The sequence below is a fragment of the Anomaloglossus baeobatrachus genome, chromosome 8 (genome assembly GCF_048569485.1).
Source record: "Anomaloglossus baeobatrachus isolate aAnoBae1 chromosome 8, aAnoBae1.hap1, whole genome shotgun sequence".
NCBI classification, from domain to species: Eukaryota; Metazoa; Chordata; class Amphibia; order Anura; family Aromobatidae; genus Anomaloglossus; species Anomaloglossus baeobatrachus.
In genome coordinates, this window is record NC_134360.1 from 241756874 (window position 1) to 241777465 (window position 20592).

The window sequence follows — 20592 nt, forward strand, 5'->3', positions numbered from 1 at the left end:
CTCCAAGCTATCTCAGCTTCTCCAGCTGAGATTATTGCGGTTGCACATAACTCTGCCACCCAGGTTGTGTCCTTCACTTCTCAGGCGTAGGTTTTCTCGTTCTATGCCATGAACGCCGTTCCTGGACTCTGCGAGCCGTACAGCGGTAGCATCCACCAATTCAGTGGCAGTCTGCAGGGCCATGTGGCTACGTGAATGGAAGGCAGGCTCTGCTTCCAAGAAGTTCTTAACCGGTTTGCCATTTTTATGGCGACCGTTTGTTTGGCGAGCAATTGGATGAAGTTACTAGACAGTCTCGTCCTTGCCGCAGTCCAAGACCGATGGGTGAGAGACATCCTGTCTCACGGTTACAGGATACAGCTCTGCTCTCGTCCTCCGACTCGTTTCTTCAGAACATCTCCGCTCCCCGAGCGAGCCGATGCACTTTTTCAGATGAACACTCTGAAGTCTCGATGTCACAAGGAGACTTCCTAGCATCAATTGACATCAAGGATGCTTATCTCCATGTGCCGATCACACCCGAGCTTCAACGCTTTCTGCGTTTCGCCATCAGGGATGAACACCTTCAGTTCGTGGCACTGCCATTCGGCCGGGCGACAGCCCCACGGGTCTTCACCAAGGTCATGGCAGCAGTGGTGGCGGTCCTACAGGGCCACTCGGTGATCACTTACCTAGACGATCCTCTAGTCAAGACACCCTCCTGGGTGGCATGTCAACACAACCTGACCATTGCTCTGGAGACTCTCCAGGGGTTCGGGTGGATCATCAAAATTCCAAGGTCAAAACTGACACCGACCCAATCACTGACTTATCTCGGGATGGAGTTTTATACTCTCTCAGCGATAGTGAAGCTTCCGCTGCATAGTCAGCGTCCACTACAGACAGGGGTGCAATCTCTCCTTCGGGCCCAGTCACCCCTTGAGGCGCCTCATGCACTGTCCCAGGAAGATGGTGACAGCAAGGGAGGCAGTTCCCTTGCGCAGTTTCGTCTGCGTCCGATTCTATCGGACACCGCAAATGGGACAGGAGGTCGACGTCCCTAGACAAGAACGTCTCTTTCCCTTGCAGCAAAACCTCTCTTCAGTGGTGTCTTCTTTCCACTTCCTGGGCGAAGGAAAAATCCTTCCGGCCTCCAGCCGGGGCTGGGGTCACGACGGACGCGAGTCTGTCAGGGTGGGGAGCGGTCTTCCTTCACCACTCGGCTCAGGGAACCTGGACTCCGACAGAGTCCTCCCCTCGGTTCAATGTTCTGGAGATAAGGGCAGTGGATCTAGCCCTAAAGGTGTTCCAGCGGTAGCTGGACGGCAGGCAGATCCGAATTCAGTCGGACAACGCCAAGGCAATTGCGTACATCAACCACCAGGGCGGCACACGCAGTCGTCAAGCCTTCCGAGCAGTTCGGCGGATTCGGCTGTGGGCGGAAACCACAGCCTCCAACATCTCCACAGTTCACATCCCGGGCGTAGAAAACTGGGAAGCAGATTTTTCTCAGTCGCCAGGGCATGGACGCAGGGGAATGGTCTTCACCCGCACGTGTTTCTAGAGATCTGTTGCCGTTGGGGAACGCCGGACGTCGATCTAATGGCGTCTCAGCACTACAACAAAGTCCCGGCATTCATGGCTCGGTCCAAGGATCACACAGCTCTGGCGGCAGACGCGCTAGTTCACGACTGGTCGCAGTTTCGACTGCCTTATGTATTTCCTCCTCTGGCACTACTGCCCAGAGTGTTACGCAAGATCAGGTCAGACTGTCGCCGCACCATCCTCGTTGCTCCAGACTGGCCGAGGTGATCGTGGTACCCGGATCTGTGGCACCTCACGGTGGGTCAACCGTGGGCACTCCCAGACCGACCAGACTTGCTGCCTCAAGGGCCATAATTCCTTCGGAATTCTACGGCTCTAATCCTCACTGTGTGGTGGCTCCTAGCGTCATCAGGGATATCTCCAGATGTCATTGCCACCATGAGACAGGCCAGGAAACCAACGTCCTCCAAGATCTATCACAGGACTTGGAGGATCTTCTTATCCTGGTGCTCTGATCAGGGTTTTACTCCCTGGCCGTTTGCCTTGCCCACTTTCTTTCGCAAAGGGTGGCCTTCCTAGTGGCAGTCACATCACTCAGAAGAGTATCTCAGCTGGCAGCGCTGTCATGCAAAGCCCCCTTCCTGGTGTTTCACCAGGATAGGGTGGTTCTACATCCGGTCCCGGCCTTTCTCCCTAAGATATCCCCGTTTCGTCTTACCCTCTTTGGGGCCGCATCCAGTTCACCAATGTGAAAAGGATTTGCATTTATTAGATCTGGTGAGAGCACTCCGGCTCTACATTTCTCGCACGGCGCCCCTGCGCCGGTCTGATGCGCTCTTGTCCTTGTCGCGGACCAGAGTAAGGATTTCAGGTTTTTAAGTCAACCTTGGCTCGGTGAATCAAGAAACCGATTCTTGAAGCATACCGTTCTTTTGGGCTTCCGATTCCTGCAGGGCTGAAGGCCCATTCTACCAGAGCCGTCGGTGTCCTGAGCATTGCGACACCAGGCTACGGCTCGGCAGGTGTGGCAGGCGGCTACCTAGTCGAGTCTGCACACTTTCACGAAACACTATCAGGTGCATGCCGATGATTCGGCAGATGCCAGCCTAGGTAGGCGAGTCCTTCAGGCGGCAGTTGCCCACCTGTAAGAGGGGGCCGTTTTTCGGCTCTTTTTATCGAGGTATCTGTTACCCACCCAGGGATTGCTTTTGGACATCCCAATTGTCTGGGTCTCCCAATGGAGCGACAAAGAAGGGAATTTTGTTTACTTACCGTAAATTCCTTTTCTTCTAGCTCCTATTGGGAGACCCAGCACCCGCCCCTGTTCCCTTCGGGCTGTTGTTCTTTTGTGTACACATGTTGTTCATGTTGAATTGTTCTTTTGGTTCATGGTTTCAGTTCTCCGAACATCCTTCGGATTGAATTTACCTTAGACCAATTTATAAGTTTCCTCCTTCCTGCTTTTGCACCAAAACTGAGGAGCCCGTGATGCACGGGAGGGTGTATAGCAGAGGGGAGGGGTTACACTTTTTAAAGTGTAATACTTTGTGTGGCCTCCGGAGGCAGAAGCTATACACCCAATTGTCTGGGTCTCCCAATAGGAGCTAGAAGAAAAGGAATTTACGGTAAGTAAACAAAATTCCCTTCTTAATATTCTTTATGGCTAGCAGTTTTTATTAAGGGGAATCAATGCCGCCCCTCCCCCCTCTTTAAAGAACAAAAACCAAACACCCTCCAAATCTAACAATACAACGCTGTAGGGGAGTGAGACCCTATAAAAGCAACCTTGCTCTGTACCGGTTACTGAATGGCTTTTAATGCCGGTGTCTCAAGAGCAAGGAGTTCTCGCGTCTCCCGTCCGGGAGTTTTGGATAAACTTGTTCTTCTGTTCGCTGATCTTTATCCCCATTAATGTTCTCGCTCCTATTCTGCAGATTGGACACACATGGCACAGTTTGTGTTCGAAAACGACCTGAACAGCATCCTAAAGCTGGATACCCCCATCACAAACGCTCCGCTGGCACGATGGCAGCGCAAAGCGAAGGAGGGAGGCTGCTCGTCGGCAAACACATCGGTCAACTCCAGTATCGTGTCTCCCATGAAGGCGGCAAACAGATCCCACAGCTCCAGCAAGACGCCGTCAAAAACGCCAGGTGGGGCGCCTGTTCTGGCCGCGGGGGGGGCGCGCCTGTTCTGGCCGAGGGGGCGCCTGTTCTGGATATTGGGACGTTGCTCTGTGTGACGTTCCCTAATAGATGTTGGTGTTGTCACAATTCTGCATAATCTGAAGTCTCCCAGCATTGCCTGCTCACACATTATCTGCAGAGCTGCTTCCGGGAATGTCTCTTTAGAGGGGTTATCTGGATTTTATTTCTTTTTTTTTTCTACGATGTTTGAGTACTAGCACGCAGAAAGCGCTCTCCTGTTTGTCAGATCCAGCGCGCTCCCGTACAGTGTATACAGTACAGTGCCTGCGCTGCAAATACCTGGTCACATGACAGCACGTGACCGGAGCTTGTCGTGCAGCCACTGTACTGTATACACTGTACGGGAGCACGCCGAATCCGACAAACGGGAGAAACGCTGGATATGTCCTTAGCCTTCACCCTGTCACATCCACAGAGCAGCGGGCTCTTTTCCGCTCTGTACTGTCCATGGGGTGCGGCTGCTGACATGATGCGGATTGGCAGCCAGCTTCCCACAATTGGGCAGTAGGGCAACAGCTGGCAATCTGCTTCATGTCAGCAGTCGCACCCTGTCAACAGGACAGCCCGGGAGTAGAGGTGAGCTTTTGACATGAAGCAGCTGAATCACCAGTAGGAGCTGTGACCGTATAACAGGTAGTTGCTTCTGTGAGCAACTACCTGCCTGTAATTTTTAGGACCATACAAAAAAGAAAATTCTGGTCAACATTTTTTAATTATTCACTTAATGGGCAGAACCATGAAGTCCCTCATTCATAACTAGGTTGATGTTGACCGGTTCAGCTGATGGTCTGTGTATGGGGGCACCGGCCAATGGTGGTCAGAAGGTATTGATCGGACATGTCTGATTTCAGACTGTCAATCGCTTTATACTTTTGTAGATAAGTCGCCAGCTTTTTCCTAGAGAGTACACAATTAGTGCTCAGCTCTGCTTACTACTTGATTGCGCATCGGGGTACATGAGGGGCTCGGGCGGGTGCCTGGATGTCTCATCCATGAAACGACCACAAAGCACCGCCTTGCTTCACTGCATGGTGTGTGCAGGCGCCCAGGGAGAGCAGTCACTGGAGATAACAGTTTTCAGATGTCGTGTATCAAAGGGCAGGGGGGGGGGGGGCCTGAAACCCTGCCGCCCCCCCCCCCCCCAACTGCCCCGTCAGTGGCTTCCATTATCTAAAGAAAAAATAGATCCTATGTTTTCTCCTTGGCTTGTTGGGTGCAATGGTGAGGCTGGATCCTGGCCTCCATAATGAGGGATGGATGATGTGGTAAGCGGGAGTTTGTCTATTGGCTTCCACTATACTTGTTTGAGTTGCCCACTTTTAGAGCGTCTGACCTGCTTGTCTTCAGGAACGAGCACTTGAACACTTTGGTGCTCGCCCACCTATATACATGATCTCTCCACCGAACCAGTGCTCCTGTGTGTGGGGGAAATGGCCGATGGGCAGACGCTCGGCCTACAGCCGGCTTATTTGATACAACAGCTTTGGATGTTTGCACACTTACTGTAATATTGTTTCTCCAGGAAAATCGCAGGGGAAGCTGCAGGGTACGCCATCACGCGCTGGAGGGGATCGGTTTATTCCTAACCGCAGTGCCATGCAGATGGATGTGGCCAGCTTCCTGCTCAGTAAGGAGAATGAGCCGGCCGACCAGTCCCCGACAAAGAAGGTGAATATTGCATCCGCCATGGCTTGTTACTGGAAATCTCATGGACTTAAAGGGGTATTCAGGTGTCAAATCTGATCACTGATTTACAGGGTGAGAAGGTCTAGATCAGTGGATATCTCACTGAGACCCCACTAAGGCCTAAGACACACAGCATGAAAATCGGACCGAGTGGAGTGCAATAAAACATCGCATTCCACTCGGACCAATATTGGCCTGTGTCGGCACACATGAGCGATTTATTTTATCGGACAGAGTAAACAATCGCAGTATGCGGCGACTGTAATGCGATCCTTCTTCCGCACCCATTGAAGTCTATGGGGCGAGAGAGCGCACTGCACTTGCAGTACACCGGTGTAATGCGAGTGCAGGGAGAGAATGGCAATAGCAGACAACGGAGGAGATGGGGAGATAAATCCCTCCCTCCTGAGTGCCGGCCCACCCCCCCACAGCTTAGGTCCGAGCGCATGATCGGACCTCAGTCGCAGTGACACACTGCTCCTGCTGTGCTGCCATCGTGAGCAGAGTGTCCTGCGAGGATCGCATTAGTCCCTGTGTGGCCCCGGCCTTATCCCAAGAATCTGCTCTCTTCTTAATATGCATCGATCAGCAGTTGCCTGGTCCTTCTCTATGGGACTACAGCAGGCACAGCATAGCAGTGTCCTCCAGCAGTCACATAGGTGGACTTCTTATAACTGGAATAGTGTATGTGTATATATGTAGATTACGGACCATAGATCTGTAGGGTTGATCACATAAATGGGAAGGTAGGGGGGGGTTGGCTCCATAGACCCGCATTCTAAAAGTTATGTCCTCTTCACACACACAAACCTCTGTGTGATGGGGGAGGGGGGGGTGCAGGTGGGGAGTTAGAATTGAGGTCACGTAAATCAAGAAGAGCACCTCTGGTAGCCGGCGATCAAGAAGTGTTTTAATGCAATGGCACTACACCCATTTAGGAAGGTTTGGGGAATGTTTTGTCAGGAGGGATTCCTCAACGCCAGGCAGTGCGGTGCTAGCATTCTCCTTATGGCAGATTTTGGCCGTGCTTTGGGCTTTTGGCCTCACCCGTCTTTCTCCCACGTGTTACACAGGAGCAGCAGAAGGCCTGGGCGGTCAACCTCAATGGATTTGATATGGAAGATGCTAAAATCTTGCGTCTTGGTGGAAAGTCTCTCAATGCTCCTGAAGGTTTGTGACCTCTGTCTGGAATCCAAACTTTACCTGAATGGGCTGATCTGTAAAGAATAACACATGCTGCTCGGACTTGGTTTCTGTTCACATCTGTTCTACAGGATGGTCGGGTATTTCTGCTGATCACTGGCTTGGGCTATGTGCGCACTGAGCATTTTTGCACATTTTTCGGGTGTTTTTGGGCTCAAAACTGCATGACTTTGCTTCCCCAGCAAAGTCATTTTTGCTGTCCGCACACAATTATTTATGTATAATTTTTAACTGCGTTTTTAAGCTAAAAAAAAATGGATATATCAATTCTTTAAGTTTTCACCCATGCAATGCATTGTAAAAACACAGCCATAAATGCACCGAAACGTTGTAAAAAACATGTGCATTTTGCGGCCAAAAAACGCTGTGTGCGCACTTAGCCTTAGGCCACATTCAGATTGTTGTATAGAGGGGTGGGGGGGAGGGAATAATGGGTCATTGGCGTCCTCAAATTGGGAAAGTTATATTCTTGTCTGAATGGCAGGCTTCCACCGTGACTCATTGAGGACATGATTAAGATGTGTAAGCTCTGGATTGGCCCCTGTGAGCATTAAATAAGGCTGTGGTGTGTGTGTGTGTGTGGTGTTGGTGTGTGTGGTGTTGGTGTGTGTGGTGTTGGTGTGTGTGGTGTTGGTGTGTGTGGTGTTGGTGTGTGTGGTGTTGGTGTGTGTGTGTGTGTGTGGTGTTGGTGGGTGTGTGTGTGTGTGTGGTGTTGGTGTGTGTGTGTGTGTGGTGTTGGTGTGTGTGTGGTGTGGTGTGTGTGTGGTGTTGGTGTGTGTGTGTGGTGTGTGGTTTTTTTTTTTTTTTTTTTTTTTTTTTTTTTTTTTTTTTTTTTGGGTGATCAGACGGGATAACCACTTTACACTTTTGGCTGTTTCTTTACGTTGAGCTTATTTTATTACTACTTTTCCAGGTTACCAGAACAACTTGAAGGTCCTGTACAGTCAGAAAACTACTCCTGGATCCAGCAAAAAGCCCAGCCGCTACATCCCCTCCATGCCCGACAGAGTCCTCGACGCTCCGGAGATCAGGAATGATTACTGTAAGTCTAGTACCTAGGTCATAGGACCTGGTGAAGCCCTTAGAGCAGGGGTCTCAAACTCTGCTGGGTGTATCGGCCGCACATACAGAGAATTTTTTGGGGGGCCACATTCTTTGCAGGGCCAAGTGACATTTTAGTGATTCCATGACTCTTCTATACACCCTTGGCTCACTTTTTGTGAATTTTTTTTTTTTTCTCTTTATTAAAACAAACCTGCACTTGTTGCGTTTATATGGTTGTTTTTACCACTAAAAATGTTTTTTTTTTTTTTTTTTTTCTCCCATCATTGTGCCCATCTTTGTAGCATTGTGCCCAAGTAGTAATATCTCCAATCCTCATCCTAGTTCCCTATTATACTGTTCTTGACATCCACAAGAAAAAAAGATTCTTCTCACCTTTCCTCCGTTCCATCTGTTTTCTTTAAACTGCTTGTTGCAGTAGACCCAGTGACTATCGCATTTACTATGCAGGGGGCCGGCGCGGCTTTACTACAGTTGATTCATTTGCAGCATGCACTTAGGAGCTCTCTGCTTTCTACCATTCACAGGCGCAGGTGACTTCATACATTGATGTTACCTGCTTGACATTGGTAGAGTGCAGAGAGCTCCTATACGTGCACAGTGCCACAAACGAATCAACTGTAGTAAAGCCCTGCCGGCGCTGGCCCCCTGCATAGTAACGCAATCATCACGGGGGTCTGTGGGCACTCGGGCCGCAACAAGCCGCTTCAGGGTCCGCGTGTCTGAGACCTCCGCCTTAGGCTATGTGTCCACGGTAGAATGTTGCTGCGGATTTTTCTGCATGAAAATCCGCGACTTTCGCGGCAAATCCGCACTTTTTTTTTCTTTCCCCCCCCCCCCCCCCCCCCCCCATTCTATACCCAAAATCCGCAACAATAATTGACATGCTGCAGATTTTTCCAGATCAAAATCCGCGGCAAATCCGCCCCGGAAAAATCCGCAGCATGGACACAGCATTTCCAAAATGCCATTGAAATGGCTTGGAAGTGCCGCTGCTGCATTTTTTGGAAAATCCGCGGCTTTTCCGCGAGAAATCCGCGGCAAAATCCGCGCATTTTCCGCAGCGTGGGCACATAGCCTTAGAAGGAATGTTGCAACTTTATTCATGTATTAATAACAATCAATCATTTTAAATGGAAGGTGCCATAAATAAACTTTTTTTTCTTTATCGTTCCTATGGGAGACCCAGACCATGGGTGTATAGCTACTGCCTCCGGAGGACACACAGTTACTACACTCAAAACGTGTAGCTCCTCCCTCCTAGCATATACACCCCCTGCTAGCCAGTCCTAGCCAGTTTTCATGCTTTGTGTTTCAGGAGGATCACACACACATGCATTCTCTGATTTTGATTTTTGATTTTTCCTTTTGGACAAAGATTTGGAAGAAAAGCGGGTCCAGTCTGGACTCCCGGCATGTCCCTTCTCACCCCACTGCGGGGCTGCTGTTAAGGTTGATTTCAGGGCTGTATCCCTTTCATGCCGCGCTCCTTCACCATCCCATGCTGGGGCTCTGGCTTGAAGTGGGAGCCAACACGGTTCTCACTGCTTTGCAGGAGACCAGTCTCCATCCGCAGCCCTTTTGCAGGACCCTGCTGGACGGAGCTATCACCCCCCCCAGGACCCTGGCAACCTGCGTCTCACAAGCTAAGTATATGAGACGTTATTACAACAGAAAGTGGTCTTTCCAAGGGTCCTTTATGTTTATTTATTGGGGGAATGTGTTTTATGTTTGGTGTTAACATTTCCGGCCGGTTCTCCAGTTTTCACTGGAGAACCGCGCCGATGGTGCCTGCACGTCGGCCGCATGTTTTACTCTAGGCCCCGGCTTCGCCTGGGGCCTAGTTTCGGTTTCCACTGTCTCTGCATGTCAGTCATGCAGAGAGGCAGTGTAGCTCCGCCCAGCGGCTGTGCAGCACAAGCGAAGGGACACTCCTCATTGAGGAAGGATTCCCTCCCCTGGCTACCTCACTGACAGAATCCTTTTGCTGCTCTCAGAGTAGGCCCCGCCCCCTCTCCTCGCTCCAGTCGCCATGTTCTCAGCGTTCTCTGTGCCTGCATGGGCACAGAGATTCCACAGTGTGACAAGTGGGGACCTGGGCTGAGGGACCAGGGGGCACAAACATGTCTGTTTAAACGATTGGCAGCCACAACTTCCGGTTGTGCAGCTGCTTGTTTTATCGGTTTATATATGCTGGGGGCCAGTCTTGACAGAGCCCCCACCTCTGCAGCATGTCTCACAGAGCAGGGCTGCAGGTTGTTTTTATTATGCACTGCAGGTAGTCTCGTACGGCTGTACCGAGCTCATAACCATGGTGGCCCCTCAGCTTGGAGGCAGAGCCGAATGATTGCTAATTAGTGGCCCCTCCATCTGCTCCGGTTTCGGTGGCTGACCCCTGAGGGAATCCTATTTCCAGGGGTCGGCTGTCCTGGCATCTGCTGAGCATGCAGCTCCCCTCTCAGGGCGTTTTCTGCTTCAGCTCGCTCAATAAAGCTCACAAAGGTCTCTCCTTCTGGGCTCAGACCCCGTCCTCCTGACAGGGAGACGCAGGGTCCCCTGTCCTTCCCCGTCCCGCAGCTCCGATTACGAGCTGACTCACTGGACGAGGAGGATGTCTCTACCAGGGGCTCGGACGCTACTTTATGTACATTGATCCGTCCGTACGTGACGCAGAGCCAAATGATTGGATTGCGTCCATTATACTTGTACTGGACCTCCATCTGCCCGTATCAGGGGAGTATTCCCCGCTGGCAGAAAGGCATCAGTATACCTTTAACAGGACGAGGAGTGTGTTCCTTAACCACTCCAGTTTTCAGCCTGCTGCGTCCAAGCTCACAGCCTGTCCTGCAGACCCCAAAGCGGGGTTCTGCGGCCTGTTTCCCCCTCCCATCAGAGGTGGTCAAGGAGTGTACTCATTCGCCAAACGTGGCCCCTCCAGTGTCCAGACTTTCAGCCCGGATAGTTGTATCAGTGGCTGACGGCACCTCTATAGGGCTCCCACGGTACATTAATTTTGTACTGGACCCCAATCCGCCGGAGTTACCTTACCTAGGAGAACACAAAGTGTGTTCCTTAACCACTCCAGTTTTCAGGCCCCTGTGACCAAGCCCAGGGTCCGCTCTGACAGTCGCTTCCCATGAAGCGTGATTCTGAGGACTGTTTCCCCTGTCCACAAATGGTGGTCAAGAAGTGGGCTCAGTCACCTCAGGTGGCTCAGCCCGGACCGTTATGTCAGTGGCTTATAGCTCCTCACTTAAGGTTTTGCGGTCCGCCCGGTTGTCCTTGGGCCAAGTCGGTATTGGGGCGGCAGCAGCTTCGTTCTCCTCAGCTTTACGGCAGTGCGGTTCTTTTGTACCTTCTCTGCTTGTCTGGAGGAGATGCATTCCCTCACAGGGGCTCTATGCCCAAAACGGTTGCCTGAACTTCCAGACTTCAGTCTTTTCATCCTATGCCAGGTCTGCCATGCTGGACACCGCACGGCGGTGGTCTTGGCTACTTTCCTCGCTATCCGCAGGCTCCTGTGGCTTCGGTAATGGAAAGCAGATGCCTCTATAGGGGTTCCTTGCTGGGCTCCCCTTTGGTGGGACCAGTCTCTTCGGAACCAACTGGATGAAATTCAGGAAGCTCTTGGCGGGGAGAGTTCTTCCTTGCCACAAACCTAAACCAGGGAACCTGTCCAGGACAGGAATCAGTTGAGGTTTTGGTGGCGTTCCTCCATCTGATCGTCCTCTAGCTCGGCCTTGGTTCATAGAACCAAATAGCTTGAAGCTGCGTCTTCAAAAGACCGCAGGAGATGCTACCACGGAGTCAGCTTCCTCCGAGCTATCTAGCCACGCCAACCACCTCCTTGGTCGGTGGCAGGCTCTCTCCACTTGGCGACGTATGGTTCTACCACGTCTCCGTTCAGTGGGGGCGGGATCATATCTCCCATGGCTACAGGATGGATTTCTGTCCACCCGCCAAACAGATTTTTTTTCTGTCACCTCCCGGCTCCAAGGCCGCCGCCTTCTCACAGGCCGTGGCATTTCTTGCAGGCCAATGGAGTAATTGTACCGGTTCTCGACTGGGAACGGTTCTGAGATTTTTGTTCAAATCTATTTCTAGTCCCCGAAGAGGGCGGTGCCTTCCGACCTAGATCTTTAGCTTTTTCAGCATGGTCAGGTGTGGCATTTTCACATGGAGCCTCGGTCTTGTTCCGTGTTTTTTTTTTTTTCTTTTTTTTTTTTTTCTTTTTTTCACCGGATCAATCAAGAACCCAAGGAGATTCCCTAGCAGCCATCGGCATCAGAGATGCTTTTCGGCAGGGGTCAATCGCAGTTTCACACCAGCGTTGACTACGTTTTGCCATCGGAGTGGTCCAATTCGTGGCTCTTCCCTTGGGGTTAGCCACGGCCCCTCGAGTATTCTCATTGGGGCTGCTGTGATGCGGGGCCTGCACCCCTAGGGATTGGCAGTGATCGTTTGCCCTGGACGGCCTTCTTCTCGGGGCTTCATCCAGTGCAGACTCTTAGCAGAGTACTTCGCTTACTCTCGCCACTCTAACCTATTCGGGTGGCTTGTCATTCTGTTCAAGTCCACTCTGACTTCGAACCAGAGGTTCTCAGGGACGCAATTCGAGACTGTCGGCTCTTGTGAAGCTGCTCTTAGTCGATCAGTAGTCCCTCCGCTGGCGGTCGACGTCGTTCTATCAGACACCAAATACTGGTGCTGGTCAGACGGTGGCGTCAATGGAAGCGATTCCTTGCCCAGTTTCTCCTGCGTCCTGAGACTGGATGTTTTCCGCTGTACACGCGAACTCCCTCCTTCCACGGGGTGGTGGCTTTGCCACTGACCAGGGGCTCGTTTTCAGTGGTGGTTTCGGCCACTCTGTCTCAGGGACGCTCCTTCCTGGCCCCGTCCCGGGTGATCCTCACCAGGGTGCTGGTCTTTCCGCCTTGGGAGCAGTATATCTCCACCGTGGAGCGCAGGGCGCTTGGACTCTGTCCGCTCAGCCCTCTGGATCAATAGGCTGGAAATCAGAGCTCTTTTTCTAGCTCTCTACGCCTTCACCATCTGTTGGCGGCTAGGCACATTCGAGTCCAGTCGGAAAACGTGACAGTGTTTTCCTACATCGACTTCCAGGGCGGGACACTCAGCCGCCTGGCAATCTTGGCGCCTCAACATTCTTCAGTGGACAAGGGACTCCTAGTCCACCGTATCCGCAGCCCACATCCTAGATGTCAAAACTGCGAGGCAGACTATTTCAGCTGTCCAACCGTGGTCCACAATCCTCAGGTTTTGCGGTAGACACACTGGCTCATGTTTGATCCCAGCTTCGTCTCTACCTCTTGCCCAGAGTCCTGCGCAAGATCAGTAAAGGGGGCCGTCGGGTCATTCTCTTACTCCAGACTAACCCAGGCAGGCTTGGTACCCTGACCTGCTCCTTTTGTCCGTTAGGTTGCCATGGCATCTTCCGGACCGTCCAGACCTTTTCTCAAAAGGTCCGTTTTTTCCGTCAGAATTCTGGATTCTCAGATTGACGGCGTAGCTATTGAGTCCTGGATCTTGGCGACTTCTGGTATCCTTCCTGAAGTCATCTCCGCTATGACTCGAGCCCCAAAGTGTCCTTGGACCTTTTTAGCCTTGCCGACCCTCCTGTCCCTTCCACAGTCCGGTCTACAGCTAGGACTATCCCTCATTAAGGGACAGGTCTCGGCTCTGTCAGTATGTGCCAGCGGCGTATCGTCCGGCTGGCTCCGGTGCGCTCCTTTTAAGGGCGCATCTCACATCATTCCGCCTTTCCGGCGACCTATGGAGCCCTAGGACCTTAATCCGGTCCTCCCGGTTCCCGGAAACCCCCCCTTTGCGCCTCTTAGGGAGGTTTCTTTGTTTCATATTTCACAGAAAGTAGTCTTTCTAGTGGCTATAATTTCCCGCCAGGGAGTTCTGGCGGCACTTTCTCTGAGTCACCCCCTTTTTGTTTTGGTCTTTTGCATCAAGACAAGGTGGTCTCCGTCCGACTCCGGACTTTTTTCCCTAAGGTGGTTACAGCTTCCACCTTATCCGGGGCAATTTTCCTGCCTTCCTTTTGTCTGGCTCCTGTTCATCGCTTTGAGGAAGCGTTGCATATCCTGGATCTGGTGCGGGCGCCCCGGATCTATGTGTCTCGCACCGCCGTTATTAGGCGGTGCACCTCTCTAGTACTGACTGCTTGTCAGCGTAGCGGTCTCTCGGCATCTAAGCCGACCCTGGTTCGTTGGCTTAGGTCGGCCATTTCCGAGGCCTACAAGTGTACTCAAGTGCCTTCCCCGCCGGGGATTAGAGCACATTTGATCAGACCTGTCGGTGCCTTTTGGGCTTTCACGCCAGGCTACGGCTCAGTAGGTCTGTCAGACTGCAGCTCGAATTAGTCTGCATACTTTTTCGAAGCTCTATCCAAGGCATGCTCTTGCTTTGGCAGACGCGGGTTTGGGCAGACGCATCTTTCAGGCGTCTGTCGCCCATTTGTGAAGTTGGGTTTACCTGCTTCTCAGTTGTCTGTTTATTCCCACCCATGGACTGCTTTTGAACGTCCCATGGTCTGGGTCTCCCATAGGAACGATAAAGAAAAAGAGAATTTTGTTACTTACCGTAAATTCTTTTTCTTATAGTTCCGTCATGGGAGACCCAGCACCCTCCCTATTGCCTGTTGGCAGGTTTCTTGTTCCGTGTGTCTTCACCGGCTGTTATTGTTGTAGACAGAGGTTCCGGTTCTTCCGGATTTTACTCTGTCTCTTCTTGTGGGTGGATGTCCTCCTTCAGCTTTTGCACTAAACTGGCTAGGACTGGCTAGCAGGGGGTGTATATGCTAGGAGGGAGGAGCTACACGTTTTGAGTGTAGTAACTTTGTGTGTCCTCCGGAGGCAGTAGCTATACACCCATGGTCTGGGTCTCCCATGACGGAACTATAAGAAAAAGAATTTACGGTAAGTAACAAAATTCTCTTTTTTTTTTTTTTTTTGCAGTTTAATGAAAGTATTATAGTTTTTGTTTAAATATTATCATTTTGAATTTAATTGATCAAAATATAAAAAAAATTAAAGTTTGATATTTTTCACTCTTAAACACAAGGGGGAGCAGCTGGTGAGAACCTAGTATACAACTAGCCTGGATTACAACTACAGTAAGTGGTTGGAATCTGCTGCAATGTGTCGGTTACAAAAGGATAAGGGGAGGATTAAGTTTAGGATCAGTGCGGATCCATTTTGTTGGTGACTGCAAAGCGATACTAATATGTGGAAAGTGCCACTGAGGATGGCGGGCATATTGCTCCATAGTATAATGTGTACACTTTATTCTGTGCTGCTTGCACAGAGCGTTGACAGGAGGAGCTGCTGGGAGCAGAGGTCCGGGATGAGGGGAGTACCAGTGTCGGGGAGCGGTGATCGCAGCCTGACTTTAGTACAATACCAGGCGCAGGCTGCAGATTGCCAATCCCTGCTGCAAGTAGTCACCTCAGACCTCCACTCCTGGCAGTTCCTCCTGTCAGCCTGGTGTCTCAGCAGCTCCTCCTGTCAGCACTCTGTACTCTAATATATAGCCTTTACCTGTCACCACTCATGCAATGTTTAGTGATGACAGGCGCACCGGGGCAGAAGCCATGATCACAGGTTGGGCAGCCTAGCTTTGTAATACTACCAAGTGATTGTCACTGCTGGAACAAGTTGCCTCTGGTCCTGCTTAGACTAGGTTCACATTTCCATGGTTTTTCATCAGTCACATGCGTTGCTTGACGCTTGTGACTGATGCGTTGTACAACGTGTGACAAGAATTGGAATTCATTGTCATGAGAAAGCGGATTTCGTTTTTAGGCTGTGTGCGCTCTGCACCGCACACAAGGTCCGCTTCAGAGCGCAGCTGAAAAGCTCTGTTCTGAAGCGCCTGGTGCCTGCAGAATTCGTGCGCTCTGCATGCTGCCTCTCCTATAGACAGCATGCAAAGCTCACGAAAGAAGTAACATGTCACTTCATAGAAACGCACGCTTCGGGCAGCAGCCGAATCGCTACGTTCTAATACGACACGTGCACACGTCTCCTGCATAATCTTCATAGATTCTGCAGGGGGGCGCATGCAGTTACACTGCGGTGCAGAACGCAGCGTAACTGCATGAAATACGCATTACGTGCGCACATAGCCTTAAAACGAGAGAGGCATGATCAGCTGATTGTTCACAATAGCCGGCGGCTGGCTTATGAGAGGGCGATCAGCTGCCCTCCCGGCGGCCGGCTTATGACGAGGGCGATCAGCTGCCCTCCCGGCGGCCGGCTTATGAAGAGGGCGATCAGCTGCTCTCCCGGCGGCCGGCTTATGAGGAGGGCGATCAGCTGCTCTCCCGGCGGCCGGCTTATGAAGAGGGCGATCAGCTGCTCTCCCGGCGGCCGGCTTATGACGAGGGCGATCAGCTGCTCTCCCGGCGGCCGGCTTATGAGAGGGGCGATCAGCTGCTCTCCCGGCGGGCCCGGCTTATGACGAGGGCGCGATCAGCTGATCGCTCATAGAAGGCGGCGGCCAGCTCAGCTGATCGTTCAGCCGCTCTGAGAGCATGCGCAGCGAAATCAAACGGATTCCGCTGCTCAAAACGTTACATGCTGCGTTCCTGCCGCCCAACGGTCAGTCGTTCCATGACTGATCAGTCGGGGCAGCGGATACAACGCAAGGGCATTGGTCACAATCCGCCGCTCATGCAAGTCTATGGGAAACGGAATCCGCCAAACGGATTGCATTTTATCTCGGCGGATTGTGACTTCACATAAACAGAAATGTGAACCTAGCCTTAGTGGTGAGAGCAGGGCTGCAATGGGTGACTTCTGGTGGTACATGGTTGGGGCTGCTCGGCCTGTGCTCACCACCAGTGTTCAGAGCCCAGCAGCTATAAGTATTTCACTACTGTGGTTTTTAACACTTTGGGCAGCCTGACATAGTACCACCAAGGCGTTTGCACTCTATGCAGTCAGTGTAAAGCCTCATTCAGATGTGCATGATGCGGAGACAGAGCACAAGCGTTGCTGCAGTGAATTTATCCAGCGGTGAGTACATCACAGGATTAAGTTACTTCTGGTGCCTGGACCCATGCCTCTGTCATGTCATGCTGACTGTTGATCTGTAATTACTGTGATCTGAGCACTGCAGTCTCAATACAGCTGCTCCCCTGAGATCTCTGTAAAGACTGAAACTGTCCATCTTGGTATCATCATTACAGCCACTCCAATAAATGGCTTTGTACTGGTGATCCTAATTTTTTTTTTTTTTATTATATATTCCTCCTTGAAACATCCAGAAGGGCAGGGGAGGAGTATCCTCACACATGCGAACATATCCCGCCTAATTTTACAGCAGTTGTAATGTGAGCTGGCAGTATTCTGGGTTTCATGACAAACTTCAGTGGCTCCTTCCCATCCCCAGTGTTATAATATATCAAAACCATTTCAAAATCCTTCATATTTTACCTCTACACTTCCTCCCTATCCAACACGTTCCCTTTAAGCAGGTTGGTAAGGCATGACTGAACTAGACATGGGTGTGTCCCAGATCTTTTAGTTTGATTTCCTAACCCCCCTCCCCGCCTCTTGTTCATGTAGTTTGTATGTGAAGTGGCCAGATTTGATTTTTTGATGGACATTGACTTTCTTCACTCCAGATCTGAACCTGATTGATTGGAGCTCCCAGAATCTGCTGGCTGTGGCGCTGAATGACTCGGTTTACCTCTGGAACTACCTGAGCGGTGACATCATTCTGCTCCTTCAGATGGAGAACTCGGAGGAGTACATATCCTCCGTCTCCTGGATCAAGGAGGGCAATTATCTCGCAGTAGGAACCAGCAATGCTGAAGTGCAAGTGAGCTGACGTCTGTTGCGTAGTGCTGCTTTCTGAATGCACACTTGTTTACTTTGTTCCTGTGCTTTTCCAGCTCTGGGATGTTCAGCAGCAGAAGCGTCTCCGGAACATGGTCAGCCACTCGTCCCGTGTCGGTTCCCTCAGCTGGAACAACCACATCTTGTCCAGGTGAAGGATCATACTGTAAATACACTTTAAATGCACTCATGTACAGTTTTTCATAGGTTTACATAAGCCTAAGTTAGTCATTAAAACTGATACTTATCCCCTTCAGATTCCATGTCAACAAACTTATGTATTACCCAACTGGATGAAGGAATAACGAGAAATTTTCCCAATGGTGACAGTCTTCCTGTAAGTCTTAAGGGTGCTTTACACGAGACGACGGATTGTGCGATGCATCGTCGGGGTCACTGTTTTCGTGACGCATATCCGGCATCATACACTGTCGTCTCGTGTGAAACCTCTGAGCGACGCAGTATCGCTCACAAATCGCGAGTCGTGTATTCGTCGCTCAGTTTCATAATATCGTTTATTTTTACTTGTGCTGAACGTCCCTCCCACTTCAGGAAGTGGACGTTCGCCACCCACAGCGAGGTCGCTCAGCAGGTAAGTACGTGTGACGGGGGTTTCACGACTTTGTGCGCCACGGGCAGCGATTTGCCCATGACGCACAAACGACGAGGGCGGGTACAATCGATTGTGAAATCGCACAATCGGTCGTCCTGTGTAAAGCAGGCTTAAGGCCCCTTTCACCCTTTCACACTTTTTTTTTTTTTTTTTTTTTTGTTTTTCCCCGCCCCCGACAGTCACAATCCATTGGCTCGACGGATCCATTGCAGATTCTGGGGAAAAACTGATGCAATGGATCAGTTTTTCGACGGCTCTGACTAGCTGATACTACACAATTAATTGGATCATGCTCCGTTATAAAGAAACTGAATCTGTTGCCGGATTCTGTCAATTGATGGATCCTGCGCCCATAGGCTTCCATTCTACCAGACTGTGACTGATCTGTTGCTGTGTGAAAATTTTTTTTTTTTTTTTTTTAGACAAAAAAAAAATCGTTACTTCGTCCATCTCCGTCCGCCAGACAAACAATTTTCGATGGCTGTCAAACATGAGTCCATTCACTAATAGAAGTGGATGAGGAAAAAATGGAGGCAGTGGTTTTTAGTTGCTCGATCTTCTTCCCCCCCCCCAAAATTTGACTGACAGCAAAAAACTGATGTATGAAAGGGGCCTTAGATCTAAGCAGTGATAGGAGAGGAGTTCTTTAACCTGAAATATGGCTAAAGAAAGTGTCACTCGCAATGTGGATGTAATGGACTGTACAATGAAGGAAGATTTGTAGTAAAGGAAGAATCTAGCTCCATGTAGAGAAAAAAAAATCTTAATTTTATTTAGCACAAAGTTTAAAATCCAGGTAATAACAATGTAGTGCACTTGGATCACCCAAGGAGGTAAGAGTCAATGTGAAGTGAAGGGGAGACGCACCAACAGCTACGCGTTTCAGACTTTGCTTAATAATCGGTGCTTTCTATTGATCGATCTGGCCAAAGGAGAGTAGAATGTACTAATTGGGAATGAGGCGCATGTGAACCCCAGGAGAGAAATCTTGGTGCACGACACATGTAATTCTTTTCAAAAAAATGTGCCCAAAATCTCAATGTATGATTCAAGTTGGTTCAAACACAAAGTTGACTTTACCTTTGTTTTTAGAAGCTTGTAATATTCGACAACTATGTAAAGGGGGAAAACTGTACCATGTTTGGGTCAGGACACTCACGGCCAGGCTGTACCTTGCATTTCGTGCAGTTGAAATTGGCCTAATTTCTGGAGGCTCCACTTTTTAAATTTTTTTTTTTTTTTTTTTTTTTTTTACCACCAGGATTTTCTTATATAACCTAAAGCCAGTGCTATACTGCCGCTATCAGGCTGATTCTATACATACCTTTTAGTTGTGAGATCGGATGTATACTTTCTGAAATACAGTCAAGTTTGTGAAATGCACTTGATAGGAGCTACAGAATATCTAATAGTTGGGTTGGGTTTTGCTAGTTATTCCCGCCCCTGTCTGTCCTTCCTCCCTCCCCTGGTAATCACAAACAAGGGGAGGAAGGACAGGAAGGTAGACAGGGGTGGGAATAACTAGCAAAACCAACCCACTATTAGATATTTCTTCAGCGCTCTATTGGGAGACCCAGACGATTGGGGTATAGCTACTGCCTCCGGAGGCCACACAAAGCACTACACTAAAAAGTGCAAGGCCCCTCCCCTTCTGGCTATACCCCCCCGTGGTATCACGGGTTCTCCAGTTTTCAAGCTTTGTGCGAAGGAGGTCAGACATCCATGCATAGCTCCACAGATTTTAGTCAGCAGTAGCTGCTGACTATTTCGGATGGAAGAAAAGAGGGCCCATATAGGGCCCCCAGCATGCTCCCTTCTCACCCGTTGATGGTGTTGTAAGGTTGAGGTACCTATTGCTGGTACGGAGGCTGGAGCCCACATGCTGCTTTCCTTCCACATCCCCCTGGGGGGCTCTGAGGAAGTGGGATCCTGCCGGCCTCAAAGCTCTGACGCCGGGCTCCATCCACAGACCCATTTGAACCTGCTGGATACGGAGCTGGAGTACCGTTCAGGGACATGGCCCTGCACCATTACAGGTACTCTGTGTCCCCGTACACACAGGCACAGCACACTCCAGACTTGCTGGGTGTGCTAGTGCGCCGGGGACAGTAAAGGGTTACAGTCACTGCAGCTTTGCTGAGTGACTTTGTGTATTGGGAACTACCGCGCCGGACGCTCCGGGAGCGGCGGCGCGGCTGGGACTTGTAGTTCGCCGGGGACTGGGCGCCGACCGCGCTTTTACGGCGGCGGCGCTTATAAATCCAGTCCCCGGCTTCTGCGGCCTAGTGCCGCTTCGTTCCCGCCCCCTCCCTGTCACTCAGGGAAGGGGACAGACGCTGAGCAATCAGCAGCGCCGAGGGCTGGAGCCTTATTTACATGCTCCAGCCCTCTCACTGTCGGACGCCGGATTCCCGCTCTGACTTGGGGC

At 50.7% G+C, this 20592-nt stretch overlaps 1 protein-coding gene across 3 annotated transcripts in view; it reads left to right on the plus strand.

Annotated features, from left to right (window-relative positions):
* The window catches only part of CDC20 (cell division cycle 20), a 42757-nt gene that overhangs the window by 7693 nt on the left and 14472 nt on the right, over positions 1 to 20592 (plus strand). For all 3 annotated transcript variants that reach the window (XM_075321168.1, XM_075321169.1, XM_075321170.1), the window contains exons 2-7: positions 3459 to 3677; positions 5254 to 5399; positions 6491 to 6587; positions 7534 to 7662; positions 17338 to 17534; positions 17608 to 17702. In XM_075321168.1, the coding sequence (XP_075177283.1) occupies positions 3470 to 3677; positions 5254 to 5399; positions 6491 to 6587; positions 7534 to 7662; positions 17338 to 17534; positions 17608 to 17702 (872 nt within the window). In that variant the 5' untranslated portion in view covers positions 3459 to 3469. The remainder of the gene's footprint in view (positions 1 to 3458; positions 3678 to 5253; positions 5400 to 6490; positions 6588 to 7533; positions 7663 to 17337; positions 17535 to 17607; positions 17703 to 20592) is intronic.